Source organism: Montipora capricornis, chromosome 5 (assembly GCF_036669925.1).
Source record: "Montipora capricornis isolate CH-2021 chromosome 5, ASM3666992v2, whole genome shotgun sequence".
NCBI lineage: Eukaryota > Metazoa > Cnidaria > Anthozoa > Scleractinia > Acroporidae > Montipora > Montipora capricornis.
Genome location: NC_090887.1, coordinates 5,734,570 through 5,757,393, shown reverse-complemented (window position 1 = coordinate 5,757,393; position 22,824 = coordinate 5,734,570). Strand labels below are relative to the sequence as shown.

General features: G+C 39.6%; 2 protein-coding genes across 2 annotated transcripts; one reads left to right on the top strand and one right to left on the bottom strand.

The window, feature by feature from the left end:
* Window positions 1–2,196: 2,196 nt before the first annotated feature.
* On the bottom strand, window positions 2,197–8,077 carry LOC138049248 (uncharacterized). The gene has a single exon (XM_068895435.1). It carries the CDS (start codon window positions 4,808–4,810, stop codon window positions 2,342–2,344), a length of 2,469 nt encoding a protein of 822 aa, XP_068751536.1. The 5' UTR covers window positions 4,811–8,077; the 3' UTR covers window positions 2,197–2,341.
* A 10,999-nt stretch (window positions 8,078–19,076) lies between these two features.
* Window positions 19,077–22,498, top strand: LOC138049251 (uncharacterized). The gene is made up of 2 exons (XM_068895438.1): window positions 19,077–19,612; window positions 19,989–22,498. The coding sequence occupies exons 1-2, from the start codon at window positions 19,232–19,234 to the stop codon at window positions 20,823–20,825; spliced, it is 1,218 nt and encodes a 405-aa protein (XP_068751539.1). The 5' UTR covers window positions 19,077–19,231; the 3' UTR covers window positions 20,826–22,498.
* Window positions 22,499–22,824: the final 326 nt, after the last annotated feature.

Below are 22,824 nucleotides of genomic sequence, written 5' to 3'. Positions count from 1 at the left end.
TTATCAAGTGAGTTGATAAAGTAAATTCATTAGCGTAAAGAAATTCGAGCGTCAGTCTTTCCTCACAGCAAATTACGGAATTGTGGGTTGATAGTGGTTTCTGTAGTGAAAGAAAGGGCTACGCTATTGGTGGGGATATAGCAACGTGGATAACAAGAATAAATTATTTGAAAGAAAAGTGTGTTAATTCCGTGGGGAGTGAGGGATCCGAATCTTTGTTCAATTTTTTCGGCTTTCTGTGTTGCATGATGTACGGAAAAGGCTGCTGATCATCATGTGTTGGGTAGCCAACAAACCTTAGCCATTGCTTGCTCAAAAATAATATATTCCTTCACCGTTCAATCAACTTGGCTCCTTTGGATACCAACCAATGCTGTCCCGAAGGACATATCTTGTGTTCCCGGAAAGAAACACATTTAGGGACCCAAAGGACTTATCTAGTGTCCCGAAGGACATTTTGTATCACGAAGAACATGTAGGGACCTAAAAGACAGGCTAGTGTCCCGAAGGACATTCATGTTCCTCAAAGAGGAATTTCTTGAGTTGAAACCTTACCAAATTACTAACTGACATGACAGGTCTGAAAGACGTCACAACGGCAAGGTTTTGGCTCTTTCGGGAAAAGGTGTGCCTGTCAATACAGTATGTATGGGTTATTGACCAAGCGTGAGGTCAAGATGACTGGATATTGGCCAAGTTCTTTTTTTGCGTGTTTATGGACCGAGACGAAGTCTCGGTCCATAAACACGCAAAAAAAGAACTTGGCCAATATCCAGTCATCTTGACCGAACAATCTTGGTCAATAAAGGATTTATTATATGACTTAAAACACCAAAAAATGATCTTTGATCTTGCGGGACCAAGCGAGAAATCCCGAGCGGGCAGTATCGCTCCATCTTGCCCGCTCGGGTAGCCAATCAGAGCGCGCGATTTGGTTCATCTTGCCCGCTCACGGAGCTAGTCATATAATAAAATACAATACCGCCCAGCTAGCGCCACGTTCAGCACACAGCATCCGAGAAAGAAAGCGATTCTGCAGTGACCCGATGATGCAGTTCAAATTTACAAACATCGCACATAAAACTTTCTTTTTTCACAAGTTCAGAGTGGTTTTTCTGCTGGGTCTATGCTCTTCTGACTTCGCGCGATTTACTTTCCAGGAATGAAAATTGGGGGTCACCGAGTTCGTTTTTGAGATACGTCTTTAAAGGCAAGATGTAGGGTGTTTTTGGATGGCTCTTTTGTTGCCATAGTAACCTATTACGCAACATTGATCAGTGCATCTTTCAAAGTAATTATTCGTTTTTCGTATAGTACTAGAACACTGCCGTTACGTGAACCGTGTAAAGGTAATCGTTCTAATAAGACATTCCCTCGAACTTGATAAAACTGGTTTTAACCACCTTGAAAATGGAAATAAGCTTACCCACAGAAGCTCTCACTCTCACTTAACAACTTCTCCCTATGTAATAGACGCATACAAATATTATTATTATTATTATTATTATTATTATTATTATTATTATTATTATTATGTGTATTTATAATACACAGTATCCACAGTGTATCAGAGAATTGTTTTCCCTCAGATCTGTAGAGTATTTTAGGAGAGGAACTGATATCCTCACCCTTTGCTAAAACTTGCATTACTACTTATGGCCTGAATTCCTTTACTTATACAGCCGCTAAGCTCTGGAATACTTTACCTGACAGATTAAGAGCTATCTCTTGTCTGAATGACTTTATTAGAATGATTCGACAACATGAATTAATTGGCTAATTGTAATTTCTTCTAAGTTAATATTTCATTCAATATGCATTGTGTTATTTGAAAATCTGAGACAAAATAGAGTTTTATGTATGTATGTATGTATGTATGTATGTATGTATGTATGTATGTATGTATCTCGTTTCTGATTGGTCAATGACGAATGCATAAATGGGTTATAGGGTACAATACGGAAGTTGCCATGGAAACAAAGCGATGGAGTGAGTTTGCTGAGTGTGTAACAAATGAAAACGTTCTGAACTACTTCAAAACAATAAGTCCAATACTCTAAACGTTTTTTCATGATTCATCGATCAAAACAAAAATCACCGAATGTTAAAATGTTAGCTCTAAGACAGGGTAGGGTGGTGCTAAAAATCTTAACTTTTGGTATGTTAAGGATATTGATCAAAGAGATAACGGTTATTCCAGGTTTCGGATTTTATTACATCATAATCATACAATGCCTTATCCCTAGATTAAAGTACGTTTTCCTTACACAATTTCTAACCACTTTTGCTCATTTCGGTCATTTTACTAACTAATTACTGCAAACTTTGTCAAACCCATTCACTAAACTGGGCTTTGCGTTACGACACCTGCGTCACTACTGTCTGTATATTCTTCGACTACTATTCCAATCTGGCGTTCCATTTTTATTTTTGTCCAGCCAATAATTTTGTCGCTACTTGTCAGTCTTCTTAAAACCAACGGTGGAATTGCTCCAGAGAAAAACACATACACGGTCGAGGTCACGAAAGAAACATCATACTCCCTTCCAAAGAAAGCAATGGAATAGGCTACTAAAAATAAAAATAATAAAACCAAACCCATATTGCAAAACATCACGCAGATTTCAGTTTTTATGGGCAAAACCTTGTCACAGACTTGCCAATATAACTGTACTTGAATTGTATTCTTAATGTGTCTGCTGTTTACTTGTAGATCTTCCTTCCGTTTGAAAATCATTTTCTTGACTTTCTTATATTTGCTCTGCATATTAGAATAACAAAGATAAAGATTTGTTGTGAGTACGACGAAGAAAGCTACATAGGGGGTTACAATGTCAACGTTGAGAACCAATCCCATTATTGTATATCCTAGAAGATTGTTGATACAGATGGTAGAAAATGCGATCAAAGAATAACCAACATAAAACGTACTGCCAAAGAAACAAACATACAAAAACGCCAGGGAACCGGCAAAAAGCGCCGAAACGGGTCTGCGATCAAGAGCTGAATGATAGATTTTAACCTTTGTTAGTAAAAAAGTCAAGATCGTCATCAAGGGTGAAAACGAAATCACTTCAACAACCGAAACGAAAAGTAAAACGACGAAACATATCGCCCCAAACAGAATACGCAAAAGTAATGCGGTTGGGAAAGAAATTAAACGCAACAAAACGCAAATTAATTGTATCAATCGTGATTTCTGTCGCCTCTTTCTGTATGCATACAAACAAATGCATTTACTACAAACAGTTATTACGTCTCCAAAATTACAGATTAATTGTAGTAATTGTGATTTCTGTCGCATCTTTCTGCATGAATTCGGACAAACATATTTACCACAAGCAACAGTTACTTGGTCTAAATGTCGTAGTAATTGTGATTTCTGTCGCATATTTCTGCATGAATTCGGACAAATACATTTATCACAAACAACTACGTCTCCAAAACAATGGATATACTCCCACAGGTGGTGATTCAATGTTTTCAAATGACATCGTATTTTATCTCCAACCGAAAGCCGATCTGACTTCTCTCCACAAACCACACAAGTAATCACCTTTTCGAAGATAAAATCCCTCGGCCTTAAAATCAATACAGATATAAATAATATTATGACCACCAATACAGACAGCCCCGATACAGGCAGATGAGCTACATCTTTCTTAATCATTTCATTAACATACATCGTTTTGACAGTTCTCTGAACTCCAATATGAACGTAAAGAACACCAGGACAAATGCAAAGTAACAAAATAGCTAATTTGATATTAAATGACATCTCTATATCTGGCAATTTCTGAACACATCCATTTAAAAGGGTTGAAAGATTCATTGGACTTGAATCATCTACAGGAATGGTTTCGCTCTCCTCCTCGATTTGCTCCGATATATTTTCCCTAGGATTTGATGCGTCGTGGTCACTGTCCGATATCTGTTGAGGATACGAGCTATGTCTGTTTCTCAAGCTTAGGTCGTCTGCGCTTGGGTTGTCCGGTTCATCTGTTGTTCCATTGATGTTCTGATGATCTCCTGGCATCCCAGTGTTGTTGTTCTGTTCTTCTAACCGCTTTTCCTTTTCACACTCGGCTCGCAGACTAAAAACACAGTCTGGCAATGCTAGAGGAAGTGCAGGAAGAAAAAGAGACAAAATCACCGTAAACATACTAAAGAAGGCATCGACAGCCTCCGTCCAGTAACCAATGTCAACAGTTTGATCGCACCGAATTATAGCGGATCCAGTGGGTTCTTGATGCATACCACAGCACTGATGATGGTCAATATCACGCATAGGTATACCGGCATAGAAATCGTCAGTCGTTATGACTTCAACACAAACCACCGGTTTCATTCGAACTTGTTCACTAGTGCTCTTAATTGTTACATTTTCTAACAACATTCTTCCAACGGCCATGTTCTGACATGTTGAATTTAAGTCAGCGAGGCATCCACTCGGTTGATCTTCCAACTTCACGTCCATGCTTCTAACTTGATAATTTAGAAGACCAAAGGATAGAATATCGTAGTCGTCGGGCATAGTTAACATGGGTTCCTTGATACTGTTAGCCCATACCCATCTGTGAGGAAGAAACTCGTCCGGCAAATCTAGTGGATCGTAGGTCGCATTGCCAATTATCAAGTTTATATAAACCAATCTCACACCCTTCTCGGAAGCTTTGTGGCGAAATTCAGACGCTAAATCTTCTCCAACTGAAAAAATCTTGCATTGCACCTCACTGCAGTTCTCCGCTTTGGCTTCGCAAAAAGCGAGCGAAAACAGAACTAAGAAAGCGAAAAACGCTTTGCGAGCCATGATTCCAAGCTAATGCTAGAAGGCAATCTTATAAGTTCTTTGCCTGCGTCACCTTGAAGGTAACTGAATAAGACGCCACAGACGCTGAAGTCAAAGGGGATTTTATTCGTGAGTATCAGATGTCGCACGATATGTTTATCTTTACTCGTTTTGGTAGTTTTGTTAACCTTTACTTAAGGTGCGGAATTTTGCCAAATTTGTCGAGCAAGTTGGCTTCTGGATGACGAAGAGGGAAAAAAAAAGACAGAAAGAAAGAGGAAAGGGTGCACTAGAGACTGAATTTTAAGAATGGAGCAGAGAAGTGTATATCACCAATGAGTGCAAGAGCTTTCCCTCGAAAAGAATGTAGGAATGGTGGACCGTTCCAAAGTATCCGCCATGTTTGTCGACTGACAAGCTACGTTCCTCACTGAGATGACCAATCACAGATGCTGTTTGACAAAATGTTGCATGACAACTTTCATAAGGGGTTGTATAAAACGCCCAACAAATGAACAAAAATTGGTCAAAAAAGTAGAACGTGATTATCTACTTTTGCACAAGTTTTTTCCAACTTGCAACAATCATTTTTGTTGCGTCACAAGTTGGAGAAGAGAGTGGTAGGACGTGCTCGTATTAGCTCGTATTTCCGCAGTTAGACTCGGCAATTTTCTTGTTCCCTTTGCATGACCGTGTCACGTGACCTTGTCAATTATAAAAAAATGGTCGTGGCACAAAATAGATACCAGAGATGGAAAGAGCATGATGAAATTAGTAAGAAATCTGGGAGACATTACTGTCCTGGCATGCGAAATGTTCATTTCCGGTTACCGTCCGCGGGTCAAAAACGTTGCGGGTTGTGCATTACATGTGTTGCGTGACATCCGAAATCCGCCCGACATTTTGCGTCACGAGGATCACGCTTCTCATAACGTGATCCCCTTTCATATGGCGCGTGTGGCGTTCCAAAGTAACCTATGGTTGGCTATATCACATTTAAAAAATAGAGTTTAGCAGGTGGTTGACAAAACCGCTTTGCTAGGTATTTTCATTTAGGCCTATCATTGTACCTAGAATAAACTGAAATTTATCTTGCTAAAAAAGTGTTGAAAAGACAAAATCAGAAGAGAAGATTTGTTATTCACTTGAAGCAACTCCGAGAAATTTTAGAGCTAAAAAAATGATTATCGTAATTCTTAGCGCTCTTCAAAGGGGCTGTGTCACGGCAGTGCAATTGATTTTGTGTAATTTTATTATTATTATTATTATTATTATTATTATTATTATTATTGTTACTATCATGATCATTATCATTATTATTATCATCATGATAATATTCACTCCTACTCGCTATACACTTAAGCGTCAACCCAGAAATTACTTTTAAACAACACAGCTCAAGGCTTCGTGACAAAAAATGTCTGTTAAGCATAGATAATTTAAGCCACAAACAACAGAGAAAAACTGTTTTCGAATACCCCAATTGCAATCCATTTTAATCTTTAATTTGTCCATTCCTGTCTCCTTTTTTTCTCAGGCTGTTGTACTCAAACCTTACTCAGTGTTTTAAGTAGCTAGACTCTGTCATTTTGAGTGATGCACGTTGACAATTTAGCACTTTTCCACAACATGTAAATTTCTTGATTTTATTCATAGACAGGTAAGCGATTGTTTTTCCTTGCCGCTGCACCACTAGCCACCGACACTGAGGTGAATAGTCATTTTAGTTTATACTAAAACAGTGAGATAACATAGCACATAAAGATGATTTTAACTCATTTATTCCTGCACAGATTGCAACATTTTCGGGCGCGAAGTCAGCGCTAATTGCTCGGAGGTGAATAGCAGAGGATATCAGGAGTTTGAGTAGCCAATCAGCGCGCGAGTTCAACGCTATCCACTGTTTTAGTATATACTAACAAAGGATATCCGGAGTTTGAATAGCCAATCAGCGCGCGATTTCAACGCTATCCACTGTTTAAGTATATACTAAAAGGAGTTATAATAATGATAATAATAATAATAATAATAATAATAATAATAATAATAGTAATAATAATAATAATAATAATAATAATAATAATAATAATAAGGGAGAGCAAATCCTTTCATGGCTACCTAAGAGAGAGCACAGAGTGGATGCTTTAAGCTGCGTTGAAGGAGAAAGTGATTGTTGAAGAAAAGAGTCTGCAGAATATTAGAGGAGGAGGAAAGACGAGAAAGTTAAAAACTGGAAGGAGAAAGCTCTACATGGTGCGTTTGTCCAACACATATCAGATGAAGCTGGAGAGGAGTCTTGGAGATGGCTCAGGAATGGATTCTTAAAAAAGGAGACAGAAGGTTTGATTCTTGCTGCTCAGGAACAAGCTTTAAGAACAAACTCGTTCAAGTACAGCATAGATAAGACCTCAGAGACACCACTGTCTAGATTGTGTGGAGATGCCACTGAAACAGTACGACACATTGTCAGTGGATGTAAGAAGCTTGCTCAGAGAAAGTATAGGAAGCGCCACCACAAGGTGGCCCTGCAAGTACACTGGGAGACGTGCAGGAAGTATGGGATAGAGTGTAATGATGACAAGTGGTATGACCATCAACCCTTCAGTGCCAACCGCAGAAAATGGAGAACTGAGGATTACCTGGGGCATGACTATCTACAGAGACAAAGTGCTGAAACATAATCGGCCAGATATTACTCTAGTGCATAAAGAAACATAGAAATGGACACTTATTGACATAGCTGTGCCAGTGGACCAGAACATCACCAGAACTGAAGAGGAGAAAATTGAAAAGAACTAGTATTTGAAATCAGAAGGATTCATGGAGCCTCGAAAGTCACAATAATACCTATCGTGATTGTTGATTTTTTTTTTGTTAAAAACAGAGTTAAGCTTACAACCGACTGCGACTTTTACCCTTACGGGTCTTGATATAAGACAAATGAGATTAGATCACATAATTGTAGTGTTCCTGCTCGACTAGAGTATCTATACTTTTAGGACCATAATTCATGCTTCCGTGTACATGTGTCGGGCATATGATCCCGACCAAAGAGGATGCTTTACATATTTTTGCCCAGGGAAAGTCCGTATGAGGGCCTTCCTGTTCTTCCGAGAAAATAATCCGTATCTAAAACCACACAAATCTGCCACCAAAATCGGATTTGAGAGGCTGATTCAAACGATTGTTAGCTTTTCATTAAAGTGTATATGACACAAAACTTTTTATTTTCGTTTTTTGTTAGTTCGATGTCTGTAATAAACGGTTTGAAAATTAAAAATCGTTTCAACTCTTGGGAAGTGCTTTTTTGTGTTCAAAATACTCGCTGTTTTCGTCCTCGTCCCAGTCGTCCAAAAATTTGGTCGTAATTTCATGATACGCTATCACGAATATATGCAAATGAGTTAAAGGAAAGTGTAAGCTACTCCTCATGTACACTAAAATGAACTGTCTACATAGAAACAACTATCTACACTGTCTACAGTAGGAACAGTTATGTACACTGTCTACAGTAGGAACAGCTATCTACACTATCTACAATGGGAACAGCTATATACAGTGTCTACAATGGGAACAGCTATCTACACTGTCTACAATGGGAACAGCTATCTACATTGTCTACAGTAGGAACAGCTATCTACATTGTCTACAGTAGGAACAGCTATCTACATTGTCTACAGTAGGAACAGCTATCTACACTGTCTACAGTAGGAACAGCTATCTACATTGTCCACAGTAGGAACAGCTATCTACATTGTCTACAGTATGAACAGCTATCTACACTGTCTACAATGGGAACAGCTATCTACATTGTCTACAATAGGAACAGCTATCTACACTGTCTACAGTAGGAACAGCTATCTTAACTGTCTACAATGGGAACAGCTATCTACATTGTCTACAATGGGAACAGCTATCTACATTGTCTACAGTAGGAACAGCTATCTACATTACCTACAGTAGGTACAGCTATCTACATTGTCTACAGTAGGAAAAGCTATCTACACTGTCTACAATGGGAAAAGCTATCTACATTGTCTACAGTAGGAATAGCTATCTACATTGTCTACAGTAGGAACAGCTATCTACACTGTCTACAATGGGAACAGCTATCTACATTGTCTACAGTAGGAACAGCAATCTACACTGTCTACAGTAGGAACAGCTATCTACACTGTCTACAATGGGAACAGCTATCTAAATTGTCTACAATAGGAACAGCTTTCTACACTGTCTACAGTACGAACAGCTATCTACACTGTCTACAATGGGAACAGCAATCTACATTGTCTACAATAGGAACAGCTATCTACACTGTCTACAGTAGGAACAGCTATCTACATTGTCTACAGTAGGAACAGCTATCTACATTGTCTACAATAGGAACAGCTATCTACACTGTCTACAGTAGGAACAGCTATCTTCACTGTCTACAATGGGAACACCTATCTACATTATCTACAATAAGAACAGCTATCTACACTGTCTACAGTAGGAAAAGCTATCTACACTGTCTACAATAGGAACAGCTATCTACATTGTCTACAGTAGGAACAGCTATCTACATTGTCTACAGTAGGAACAGCTATCTACATTGTCTACAATAGGAACAGCTATCTACACTGTCTACAGTAGGAACAGCTATCTACATTGTCCACAGTAGGAACAGCTATCTACATTGTCTACAGTATGAACAGCTATCTACACTGTCTACAATGGGAACAGCTATCTACATTGTCTACAATAGGAACAGCTATCTACACTGTCTACAGTAGGAACAGCCATCTACACGATCTACAATGGGAACAGCTATCTACATTGTCTACAATAGGAACAGCTATCTACACTGTCTACAATGGGAACAGCTATCTACATTGTCTACAATAGGAACAGCTATCTACACTGTCTACAGTAGGAACAGCTATCTACATTGTCTACAGTAGGAACAGCTATCTACATTGTCTACAGTAGGAACAGCCATCTACACTATCTACAATGGGAACAGCTATCTACAGTGTCTACAATGGGAACAGCTATCTACACTGTCTACAATGGGAACAGCTATCTACATTATCTACAGTACGAACAGCTATCTACACTGTCTACAGTAGGAACAGCTATCTACACTGTCTACAATGGGAACAGCTATCTACATTGTCTACAATAGGAACAGCTATCTACACTGTCTACAGTAGGATCAGCTATCTACACTGTCTACAATGGGAACAGCTATCTACATTGTCTACAGTAGGAACAGCTATCTACATTGTCTACAATAGGAACAGCTATCTACAGTGTCTACAATGGGAACAGCTATCTACACTGTCTACAGTAGGAACAGCTATCTACATTGTCTACAGTAGGAACAGCTATCTACATTGTCTACAGTAGGAAGAGCCATCTACACTATCTACAATGGGAACAGCTATCTACAGTGTCTACAATGGGAACAGCTATCTACACTGTCTACAATGGGAACAGCTATCTACAGTGTCTACAATAGGAACAGCTATCTACACTGTCTACAGTGGGAACAGTTACAAACGCTGTCTATAATGGGAACAGCTATCTACACTGTCTACAATGGGAACAGCTATCTACAGTGTCTACGATAGGAACAGCTATCTACACTGTCTACAGTAGGAACAACTATTTACACTGTCTACTATGGGAACAGCTATCTACACTGTCTAAAGTAGGAACAGTTACATACACTGTCTACAATGGGAACAGCTATCTACATTGTCTACAGTAGGAACAGCTATCTACATTGTCTACAGTAGGAACAGCTATCTACACTGTCTACAATGGGAACAGCTATCTACAGTGTCTACAATGGGAACAGCTATCTACACTGTCTACAATGGGAACAGCTATCTACAGTGTCTACAATAGGAACAGCTATCTACACTGTCTACAGTAGGAACAGTTACATACACTGTCTACAATGGGAACAGCTATCTACACTGTCTACAATAGGAACAACTATCTACAGTGTCTACGATAGGAACAGCTATCTACACTGTCTACTATGGGAACAGCTATCTACACTGTCTAAAGTAGGAACAGTTACATACACTGTCTACAATGGGAACAGCTATCTACATTGTCTACAGTAGGAACAGCTATCTACATTGTCTACAGTAGGAACAGCTATCTACACTGTCTACAATGGGAACAGCTATCTACATTGTCTACAATAGGAACAGCTATCTACACTGTCTACAATAGGAAAAGCCATCTACACTATCTACAATGGGAACAGCTATCTACATTGTCTACAATAGGAACAGCTATCTACACTGTCTACAGTAGGAACAGCTATCTACACTGTCTACAATGGGAACAGCTATCTACATTGTCTACAGTAGGAACAGCTATCTACATTGTCTACATTAGGAACAGCTATCTACATTGTCTACAGTAGGAACAGCCATCTACACTATCTACAATGGGAACAGCTATCTACAATGTCTACAATGGGAACAGCTATCTACACTATCTACAATGGGAACAGCTATCTACAGTGTCTACAATAGGAACAGCTATCTACACTGTCTACAGTAGGAACAACTATCTACACTGTCTACTATGGGAACAGCTATCTACACTGTCTAAAGTAGGAACAGTTACATACACTGTCTACAATGGGAACAGCTATCTACATTGTCTACAGTAGGAACAGTTACATACAATGTCTACAATGGGAACAGCTATCTACAGTGTCTACGATAGAAACAGCTATCTACACTGTCTAAAGTAGGAACAGTTACATACACTGTCTACAATGGGAACAGCTATCTACACTGTCTACAATAGGAACAGCTATCTACAGTGTCTACGATAGGAACAGCTATCTACACTGTCTACAGTAGGAACAACTATCTACACTGTCTACTATGGGAACAGCTATCTACACTGTCTAAAGTAGGAACAGTGACATACACTGTCTACAATGGGAACAGCTATCTACATTGTCTACAGTAGGAACAGTTACATACACTGTCTACAATGGGAACAGCTATGTACACTGTTTACAGTAGGAACAGCTATCTACATTGTCTACAGTAGGAACAGCTATCTACATTGTCTACAGTAGGAACAGCTATCTACAGTGTCTACAATGGGAACAGCTATCCACACTGTCTACGATAGGAACAGCTATCTACATTGTCTACAGTAGGAACAGCTATCTACATTGTCTACAGTAGGAACAGCTATCTACACTATCTACAATGGGAACAGCTATTTACAGTGTCTACAATGGGAACAGCTATCTACACTGTCTACAATGGGAACAGCTATCTACAGTGTCTACAATAGGAACAGCTGTCTACACTGTCTACAGTAGGAACAGTTACATACACTGTCTACAATGGGAACAGCTATCTACAGTGTCTACAACAGGAACAGCTATCTACAGTGTCTACAATAGGAACAGCTATCTACACTGTCTACAGTAGGAACAACTATCTACACTGTCTACTATGGGAACAGCTATCTACACTGTCTACAGTGGGAACAGTTACATACACTGTCTACAATGGGAACAGCTATCTACAGTGTCTACAGTAGGAACAGCTATCTACATTGTCTACAGTAGGAACAGCTATCTACATTGTCTACAGTAGGAACAGCTATCTACATTGTCTATAGTAGGAACAGCTATCTACACTATCTACAATGGGAACAGCTATCTACACTGTCTACAGTAGGAACAGCTATTTACTCTGTCTACAGTAGGAACAGCTATCTACATTGTTTACAGTAGGAACAGCTATCTACACTATCTACAATGGGAACAGCTATCTACACTGTCTACATTAGGATCAGTAATATACACTGTCTACAATGGGAACAGCTATCTACACTGTCTACAATGGGAACAGCTATCTACACTGTCTACGACAGGAACAGCTATCTACATTGTCTACAGTAGAAACAGGTATCTACTCTCTCTACAATGGGAACAGCTATCTACACTGTCTACAGTAGGAACAGCTATCTACACTGTCTACAGTAGGAACAGTTACATACACTGTCTACAATGGGAACAGCTATCTACACTGTGTACAATAGGAACAGCTATCTGCATTGTCTACAGTAGGAACAGCTATCTACACTGTCTACAATAGGAACAGCTATCTACACTGTCTACAGTAGGAACAGTTACATACACTGTCTACAATGGGAACAGCTATCTACAGTATCTACCGTAGGAACAGCTATCTACACTGTCTACAGTAGGAACAGTTATCTACACTGTCTACATTGGGTACACCTATCTACACTGTCTACAATGGGAACAGTTGTCTACACTGTCTACAGTAGGAACAGTTATGTACACTGTCTACAGTAGGAACAGCTACCTACACTGTCTACAATGGGAACAGATATCTAAACTGTCTATAATGGGAACAGCTGTGTATACTGTCTACAGTAGGGACAGCCAACTAGACTGATTGCAGTTTAAACAGGAAGGAAAAGATGGGGTCATAACACTTGATTGAGAGGAATCATTAAATGATCATTAAAGTAAAGGGCTTGGCTAGTTTGAAAAGTAGAAACTTCAGGAGCTGCAGATAACTGAGGCAGTAACCTATCTTAAACGGACACAGAACGAATCAATCCCTTTATCCAATTAACAGCGTATCACCTCCAGGATGATCGCAAATGGATTCACAGTCCAAGTGGAGGAGACGATTTTTTAAAGAGAGTTAAGGGAGACCGAACACTGGACAAATTCTGGAGAAATCACACCCGACTAGTCGATGAAGTCACCAATACCAGTGACAAGGAAATTTGGCGCTTTTATAGTAAAAACATGGCACCCGTGGTAGTCTAGAAAATATTAATATAGAGACCAACTTGGAAGAAACCAAGCTCGCACTCGCAACGAGTCACTTCTTACTTGTCCATTAGTGTTACTAATGAGAACAAGTAAGTAAATCGGGAAGAATTAAAGTGTGACTGGCCTTCGATACACACATTACGCAAGGAGTTATATCCAAACGTTGTTTATTCACAGACAAGTTCTGCCATACAAGTCACAGTTGTAAGTGCTAAACTTCCGACTTCTTTGGTCTGAACTCCTTGTTCTTAGAGAAGTGTTTTCTGAGTCTGACTCTGAGATAACAATCTAGTGACTAAACACACCTGAACTAAATAGGGTGGCGCGCAAGGGACATGGCATTTCGTGATCACTTTCCCGGCTTCAAATTTCAAACTTAAAATTCCGCGTTTGCAAACTCGACTTTTTAAGTGTAGAAACTCGAAATTTTCAATTCAGAAACTCGAAATTTTGAGTTCACAAACTCGAAAATTTGAGTTTACAAACCGGTCAGAGTAAAATAAAACTGCAGACAAGGGGTAAAATGCAGACTACATGTAAGGTTATAATTCTACTGTTGAAAAAGCCCAAACCCTTCAGAAGTGCTAACTTAGGCCTAATTAGGCACAAAATAATATTTAGGCTTAACTGTGCATGTTAGCTACATTATAACCTTTCTTAATCTGTAGTCTGCATTTTACACTGACAAGTTTACAAACTTTAAATTTGAAGTTTGTGAACTAAAAAACGAGAGTTTCGAAACTCGAAATTTCGAGTTTGCAAACACAAAATTTCCAGTTTGTGAACACAAAATTTCAAGTCTTTAAACTCAAATTTTCGAGTTTGAAATTTAAAACAGGAAAACTGATCACCAAATGCAATGTCCCTTACAGGCCACCATAACTAAATACGTGACCTAGTAATGTCAAAATTTGATGAACCAACTAGTGAATTATCCGTAAAAGGTTTACACTATGTTCCTGCTATAGAGTTAGACTACAACAATATAGAATTTAAAAAAAGAGTACTAAGGGCTTGATGGTCGTTTCTCTTCTACGATCCGAGTGCCTTTCCACAACTGACGATTTTTTATTCTAAATTGACTTTTGATCAGTGACAGAGATGTCTAAATAACAAACAATACAAACGATAGCAAACACAAAGCAAACAATACAAAGGTATGCTTTCTATCGATAAACAAATAAAATAACAGCTCCTGTTGTACAGAGTAAACACATTAGCTCCTAGTAAAGACAGTGTACACAGCTGTTTCCATTCTACACATGTAAAGAGAGCTGTTCCCATAATACTCCTGTACACAGTGTAGACAGCTGTTCCTACGGTAGACAGTGTAAATAGCTGTTCCTACTATAGACAATGTAGATAGCCTCTTCCTACTGTAGACAGTGTATATAACTGTTCCCATTGTAGACAATGTAGATAGCTAATCCTATTACTGTAGACAGTGTAGATCGCTGTTCCCATTGTAGACAATGTATATAGCTGTTCCCATTGTAGACAGTGTATATAACTGTTCCTATTGTAGACAGTGTAGATAGCTGTTCCCATTGTAGACAGTGAGGGTAGCTGTTCCTACTGTAGAAAATGTACATAGCTGTTCCTATTACTGTAGACAGTGCAGATAGCTTGTCCCATTGTAGACAGTGGAGATAGCTGTTCCTACTGTAGACAATGTAGATAGCTGTTCCTATTGTAGACAGTGTAGATAGCTGTTCCTACTGTAGACACTGTAGATAGCTGTTTCCAATGTAGACAGTGTATATAACTGTTCCTATTGTATACAGTGTGGATAACTGTTCCTACTGTAGACACTGTAGATAGCTTTTCCTATTGTAGACAGTGTAGATAGCTGTTCCCATTGTAGACAGTGTAGATAGCTGTTCCTACTGTAGACAGTGTAGATAACTGTTCCTACTGTAGACACTGTAGATAGCTCTTCCTATTGTAGACCGTGTAGATAGCTGTTCCTACTGTAGAAAGTGTAGATAACTGTCCCTACTGTAGACAGTGTAGATAGCTGTTCCCATTGTAGACAGTGTAGATAGCTGTTTCTATTGTAGACACTGAAGAGAGCTGTTCCCATTGTAGACAGTGTAGATACCTGTTCCTACTGTAGACGATGTAGATAGCTGTTCCTACTGTAGACACTGTAGATAGCTGTTCCCATTGTAGACAGTGTCTATAGCTGTACCTACTGTAGACAATGTAGATACCTGTTCCCATTGTATACACTGTAGATAGCTGTTCCTACTGTAGACAATGTAGATAGCTGTTCCTACTGCAGACACTGTAGATAGCTGTTCCCATTGTAGACAGTGTAGATAGCTGTACCTAATGTAGACAATGTAGATAGCTGTTCCCATTGTAGACAGTGTAGATAGCTGTTCCTACTGTAGACACTGTAGATAGCTGTTCCCACTGTAGACAATGTAGATAGCTATTCCTACTGTAGACACTATAGATAGCTGTTCCCATTGTAGACACTGTAGATAGCTGTTCCCATTGTAGACAGTGTAGATAGCTGTTCCTACTGTAGACGATGTAAATAGCTGTTCCTAATGTAGACAGTGTAGATAGCTGTTCCTACTGTAGACACTGTAGATAGCTGTTCTCATTGCAGACAGTGTAGATAGCTGTTCCTATTGTAGACACTGAAGAGAGCTGTTCCCATTGTAGACAGTGTAGATAGCTGTACCTACTGTAGACAATGTAGATAGCTGTTCCTACTGTAGACACTGTAGATAGCTGTTCCCATTGTAGACAGTGTAGATAGCTGTTCCTATTGTAGACAGTGAAGAGAGCTGTTCCCTTTGTAGACAGTGTAGGTAGCTGTTCCTACTGTAGATGATGTAGATAGCTGTTCCTACTCTAGACAGTGTAGATAGCTGTTCCCATTGTAGACAGTGTAGATAGCTGTTCCCACTGTAGACAATGTAGATAGCTGTTCCTACTGTAGACAGTGTAGATAGCTGTTCCCATTGTAGACAGTGTAGATAGCTGTTCCTATTGTAGACACTGAAGAGAGCTGTTCCCAGTGTAGACAGTGTAGGTAGCTGTTCCTACTGTAGACGATGTAGATAGCTGTTCCTACTGTAGACGGTGTAGATAGCTGCTCCCATTGTAGACAGTGTAGATAGCTGTTCCCACTGTAGACAATGTAGATAGCTGTTCCTACTGTAGACACTGTAGATAGCTGTTCCCATTGTAGACAGTGTAGATAGCTGTTCCTACTGTAGACACTGTAGATAGCTGTTCCCACTGTAGACAATGTAGATAGCTGTTCCTACTGTAGACACTGTAGATAGCTGTTCCCATTGTAGACAGTGTAGATAGCTGTTCCCACTGTAGACAATGCAGATAGCTGTTCCTACTGTAGACAGTGTAGATAGCTGTTCCCATTGTAGACAGTGTAGATAGCTGTTCTTATTGTAGACACTGAAGAGAGCTGTTCCCAAAGTAGACAGTGTAGGTAGCTGTTCCTATTGTAGACGATGTAGATAGCTGTTCCTACTGTAGACGGTGTAGATAGCTGTTCCCCTTGTAGACAGTGTAGATAGCTGTTCCCACTGTAGACAATGTAGATAGCTGTTCCTACTGTAGACACTGTAGATAGCTGTTCCCATTGTAGACAGTGTAGATAGCTGTTCCTACTGTAGACACTGTAGATAGCTGTTCCCACTGTAGACAATGTAGATAGCTGTTCCTACTGTAGACACTGTAGATAGCTGTTCCCATTGTAGACACTGTAGATAGCTGTTCCCATTGTAGACAGTGTAGATAGCTGTTCCTACTGTAGACGATGTAAATAGCTGTTCCTACTGTAGACAGTGTAGATAGCTGTTCCTACTGTAGACACTGTAGATAGCTGTTCTCATTGTAGACAGTGTAGATAGCTGTTCCTATTGTAGACACTGAAGAGAGCTGTTCCCATTGTAGACAGTGTAGATAGCTGTACCTACTGTAGACAATGTAGATAGCTGTTCCTACTGTAGACACTGTAGATAGCTGTTCCCATTGTAGACAGTGTAGATAGCTGTACCTACTGTAGACAATGTAGATAGCTTTTCCTACTGTAGACACTGTAGATAGCTGGTCCCATTGTAGACAGTGTAGATAGCTGTACCTACTGTAGACAATGTAGATAGCTGTTCCTACTGTAGACAGTGTAGAAAGCTGTTCCTACTGTAGACACTGTAGATAGCTGTTCCCATTGTAGACAGATTAGATAGCTGTTCCCACTGTAGACAATGTAGATAGCTGTTCCTACTGTAGACAGTGTAGATAGCTGTTCCTATTGTAGACAGTGTAGATAGCTGTTCACATTGTAGACAGTGTAGATAGCTGTTCCTATTGTAGACACTGAAGAGAGCTGTTCCCAGTGTAGACAGTGTAGGTAGCTGTTCCTACTGTAGACGATGTAGATAGCTGTTCCTACTGTAGACGGTGTAGATAGCTGTTCCCATTGTAGACAGTGTAGATAGCTGTTCCTACTGTAGACACTGTAGATAGCTGTTCCCACTGTAGACAATGTAGATAGCTGTTCCTACTGTAGACACTGTAGATAGCTGTTCCCATTGTAGACACTGTAGATAGCTGTTCCCATTGTAGACAGTGTAGATAGCTGTTCCTACTGTAGACGATGTAAATAGCTGTTCCTACTGTAGACAGTGTAGATAGCTGTTCCTACTGTAGACACTGTAGATAGCTGTTCCCATTGTAGACAGTGTAGATAGCTGTACCTACTGTAGACAATGTAGATAGCTGTTCCTACTGTAGACACTGTAGATAGCTGTTCCCATTGTAGACAGTGTAGATAGCTCTACCTACTGTAGACAATGTAGATAGCTGTTCCCACTGTAGACACTGTAGATAGCTGTTCTCATTGTAGACAGTGTAGATAGCTGTTCCTATTGTAGACACTGAAGAGAGCTGTTCCCAGTGTAGACAGTGTAGGTAGCTGTTCCTACTGTAGACGATGTAGATAGTTGTTCCTACTGTAGACAGTGTAGATAGCTGTTCCCATTGTAGACAATGTAGATAGCTGTTCCTACTGTAGAGACTGTAGATAGCTGTTCCCATTGTAGACAGTGTAGATAGCTGTTCCTACTGTAGACACTGTAGATAGCTGTTCCCATTGTAGACAGTGTAGATAGCTGTTCCTACTGTAGACACTGTAGATAGCTGTTCCCATTGTAGACAGTGTAGATAGCTGTACCTACTGTAGACGATGTAGATAGCTGTTCCTACTGTAGACACTGTAGATAGCTGTTCCCATTGTAGACAGTGTAGATAGCTGTTCCCATTGTAGACAGTGTAGATAGCTGTACCTACTGCAGACAATGTAGATAGCTGTTCCTACTGTAGACACTGTAGATAGCTGTTCCCATTGTAGACAGTGTAGATAGCTGTTCCCATTGTAGACACTATATATGGGCATACATGACGGTTAAAGAATAACGTATGAGTCTAATTTGCATATATTCGTGATAGCGTATCATGAAATTACGACCAAAAATTTGTCCCAGTAACGCGCGGCCAAACGATCATGTGATATACCGATTTGACGTCACATTGATTGCGCATTTACCAAGATGGCTGAAAGAGAAGGTGAGCCAGGACGAAGAGGTGGCCGATTTTGTGTGGCGGGAGCGCCAAATAATCAAAGCTGTAGAAACACATGCTACACGCCAGGAATTGCGATGCAGGAGTTCCCATCGGACCCGGAAATACGAGCTCAATGGGTAAAATTTGTGCAACGGTACCGTGTTGACTTCGGCGAACCTGTGAACAAGTACGCGTCCTTATGTTCGGCTCACTTTGAACCCAGTTGTTACCCCATGACACTTAGGCTTTCGCTGGAAGAGATGGAGCAGATGAAGCGTAATAAAGTACTTATAGAAGGGTCGGTTCCTACAAGACACACAGTTATCCCTGCAATGCCTGAAGAACTAACAGATCGTAGAGAAAGACAGGTAAGCTTGTATTATTTCAGATTATTTACATTCTTTGAAATCTTCTTCGTTGTGTTGTCTTTCATGTTGCAAATAATAAATTATATATTTTTTCTGGCCTTAAAAAATATTTGTTGAATCTCTTTGTTGAACTGATAGGTTCTTTTGAAACAGCTACTTTGTAATTCGGCACGTATTTTGTGCGAGCAATGATTCATTGCATTCATCTCGATGCAATAGGATCTTGCGAAGTGATTTTTGACTTTGTTGTGGAAGAAGTACTACACCATCGACTTAACAAAACAGTTGTTTATATATGTATTGCTACGTAGTTTTTGCGAATGCAAATTTGCAAGCTCAGTAGGTTGTTCTTTCAACCAGACCTTTTTTTCTGTAGCTAATGCGTGGCGCCTTATCAGAGATTGATCCTGTCGAAACAAAGAAAAAGAGAAGACTTCACACAGAAACATCATCTGTTGTTGTGGAAAAACCAGCAGATTCGGCAACAATAACAACAATAGCATCATCATCAGCTACATCAGCAGCATCAACAATAACAACAACAACAGGTGGGAATGGTCTTGATGAAGAGATCGGTGAGCTAATAGTAGTTGCATCAACGTTCATGAAAGAAAACTTCGAGTGTGTAATGGCTTGGAGTCAAAAGGAAAAGAAACTTCTCCGACCCGTCACTAATGTGAAAGCGAATAGCTGGCGATTAGGAACATTTACAGTTGGCCTCACCTATGAATTTGTGATTTGTGATTCAACTCCTCAATCACCCTGGCCTCATAAATTTGAGGATATTGTTGTTCATGAATATCCTCTCTCTAGAGGCATTCAACTTCATGAGCCTGAGCTGTACAAAATGCTGGTAGATTCATCAAGGACCTTAGTCACTGACATTTTTCCTCCAGATGCAATCAAAGAAAACCAATACATCGAAGAGTTCACAATGTGTCCATCAGTCGGGATACTTCGTTGTGAAATGAGTAACATTGAAATATACATAAATATGTTTTCGAAGTACAGATGTAAAATATTCTCAGACCTTGAGTTCCCTTTGGCAGCTCAAAACAGAGAATCATTGAGAACAGATCTTGCAGATTGTGCGCCAGAGAACTGTCTTTTTGTTCTTCTTGGTTTAGCGAGACCCTTTGCTGGCAGCGGGAATAATACATACAATCCACGCCGCTGCTATATTTTGGTAATTGGCATCATCAGGGCGGACTAGAAAGAACCGGCAAAAGGCACAAGAAACAGCGATGAAGATTCATGATGATGATCATTGTCACCACATGAGTACAGTAAAACAAGGCACCTTAATTTAAATTGCATTGAGGACCAAAAAGTCCATGTTAACAAATTATTTGTGTAATTTCTTTTGGAGTCACTGAGTGGGAAAGCTATATTTACATTTATGAGAAGTAGGCCATTCTGTGGAGTATCAGCCAAATACAATGCAGCACTGTTGTCTCACTTTCCCAGCCTATGATTGGGTGAAAATCTGAAATAGACATTGAATTGGGTTCCTCATCTAAGATTTTGCATCGCCATAAATAGGCTATTAAAAATTCAGTTCGTGTTCAATGATAATTATTGATAGCTTTTGATATTTTGACATCTAAACTCATCTTGGCCTGTTGACATGAATGGAGATATTCAGATCAAAATGGTATCTTTAATTTCCACAAAGTATGTTGTATTTTCATATTGGGCAGAGTTGCCATTCTCAAGAGAATAAAATCATTCTCTCCCAACTAGCCACCAATATAATGTACTAGTGTTGGAGTCCCAGTTCACTATTAGTTTTCAATTTGGCTGATAAACAGTCAAAAAAAATTAGGTATATTTGATTGGTTGTAATCCCCATGCTCTAGCTACAAGACATCTTGTAGAAAATTGCTACTATTGTTCCAAAGGACTCCTTCTAAAGGACTATTTAACACTGTGTGAACCCTGGGCTAACAATTTAATGGAACAGTGTTCTGATACTTGAATAGCTTTGTCCAATTTCTGTTGCTAAACCTGTCCAAATGTAACACACATAAAAACAAGACGCTCCATGAGCGTAAACTGGGTAGCCTGTGGTATATGTTACACAAAAACATAAGGCACTGAGTTGGGTGGTATTGAACTTCAGCATTCCAGTTCTTTTTTCTATTGGGGGGTCATGTTGACCATTTGAGGGGTCAACCCAGATGTCGTGCCAGCAGTGGCCCTTTGGCGCACGCGTTCCTTCACACGTTGAATTATTTTGTAATGTCCTGTTTAGCCTTCCCCACTGACGAAACCAAACCTCTGGTTAGGTCTGTCTGCAAACCAGTGCCGAAATCCTTGTTCTGGTCCTGGATACAAGTACTCGCCACGATTGGTCTGTTAAGAAAAGCAATTTCGACAAGATTTGTAATAGCCAATCAGGTTAAAGGGAAATTTGAAATGCATTTCCGCTTGTTCATTGAGTCCGTTGAGGGTTCAGAACAAGGATCTCGGCGTTACTTCGCAGACATTACTAATTGGTGTTAGATTATGTCTGCGACGCAGGCTAGTCCCGTTTTGAGGTCTTCTACTTTTTTAAGCTTTAATAAATTCAGTTCAAAGACAACAACAGTAAAACTCGCTTGTTTCTTCTTTGCAAAGACACTAACTGCAATTTGCTGTGACGGACGTTTTCCTGCATGTCATGCATGTCTTGCAGTTGCACTAAGCAAACGTTTATTCCACACACTAAGGAAGGAATGAACATATCCATAGCCCGCTTTCCACGGGCCGATTATGGATTATGCAAATGAAGTTAAGGTTAAAAGTCCAGACAAAACGTAATTGCTTCATAGGTCCGCATTTCGTGCGTTTATTGTAAAGAGGAAAGTATTGATGAAAAAAAAAATAAAGCTGTTTTGATGTTAAAATAAATTTGTGTTTTGGAATGTTATTGAATCGTTTTAAACGGGTCATTTGTTGTTTCTTAATGGGGTTAGGTGCTGAAAGAAGACACCCCGTTCTTCGATTCGACGTAGCGTTTATTTTAGAGGGACGCCTCTGCCTATAGAGTGTTTTCACGTCAGGTCATGGTGACCATGTTGGTGTTCCTAAACAAAGGAATGGCGGCCATGTTGGTGTGCCTTACTAATCCTCTGGGAATGGAGCTCTATTGTCATGTAAACTTTTTCTTTGTTTCGGTGAAAAAACAAGTTTACTGATCACGTGAGTGAAAACGCTCTATAGAGTGCATT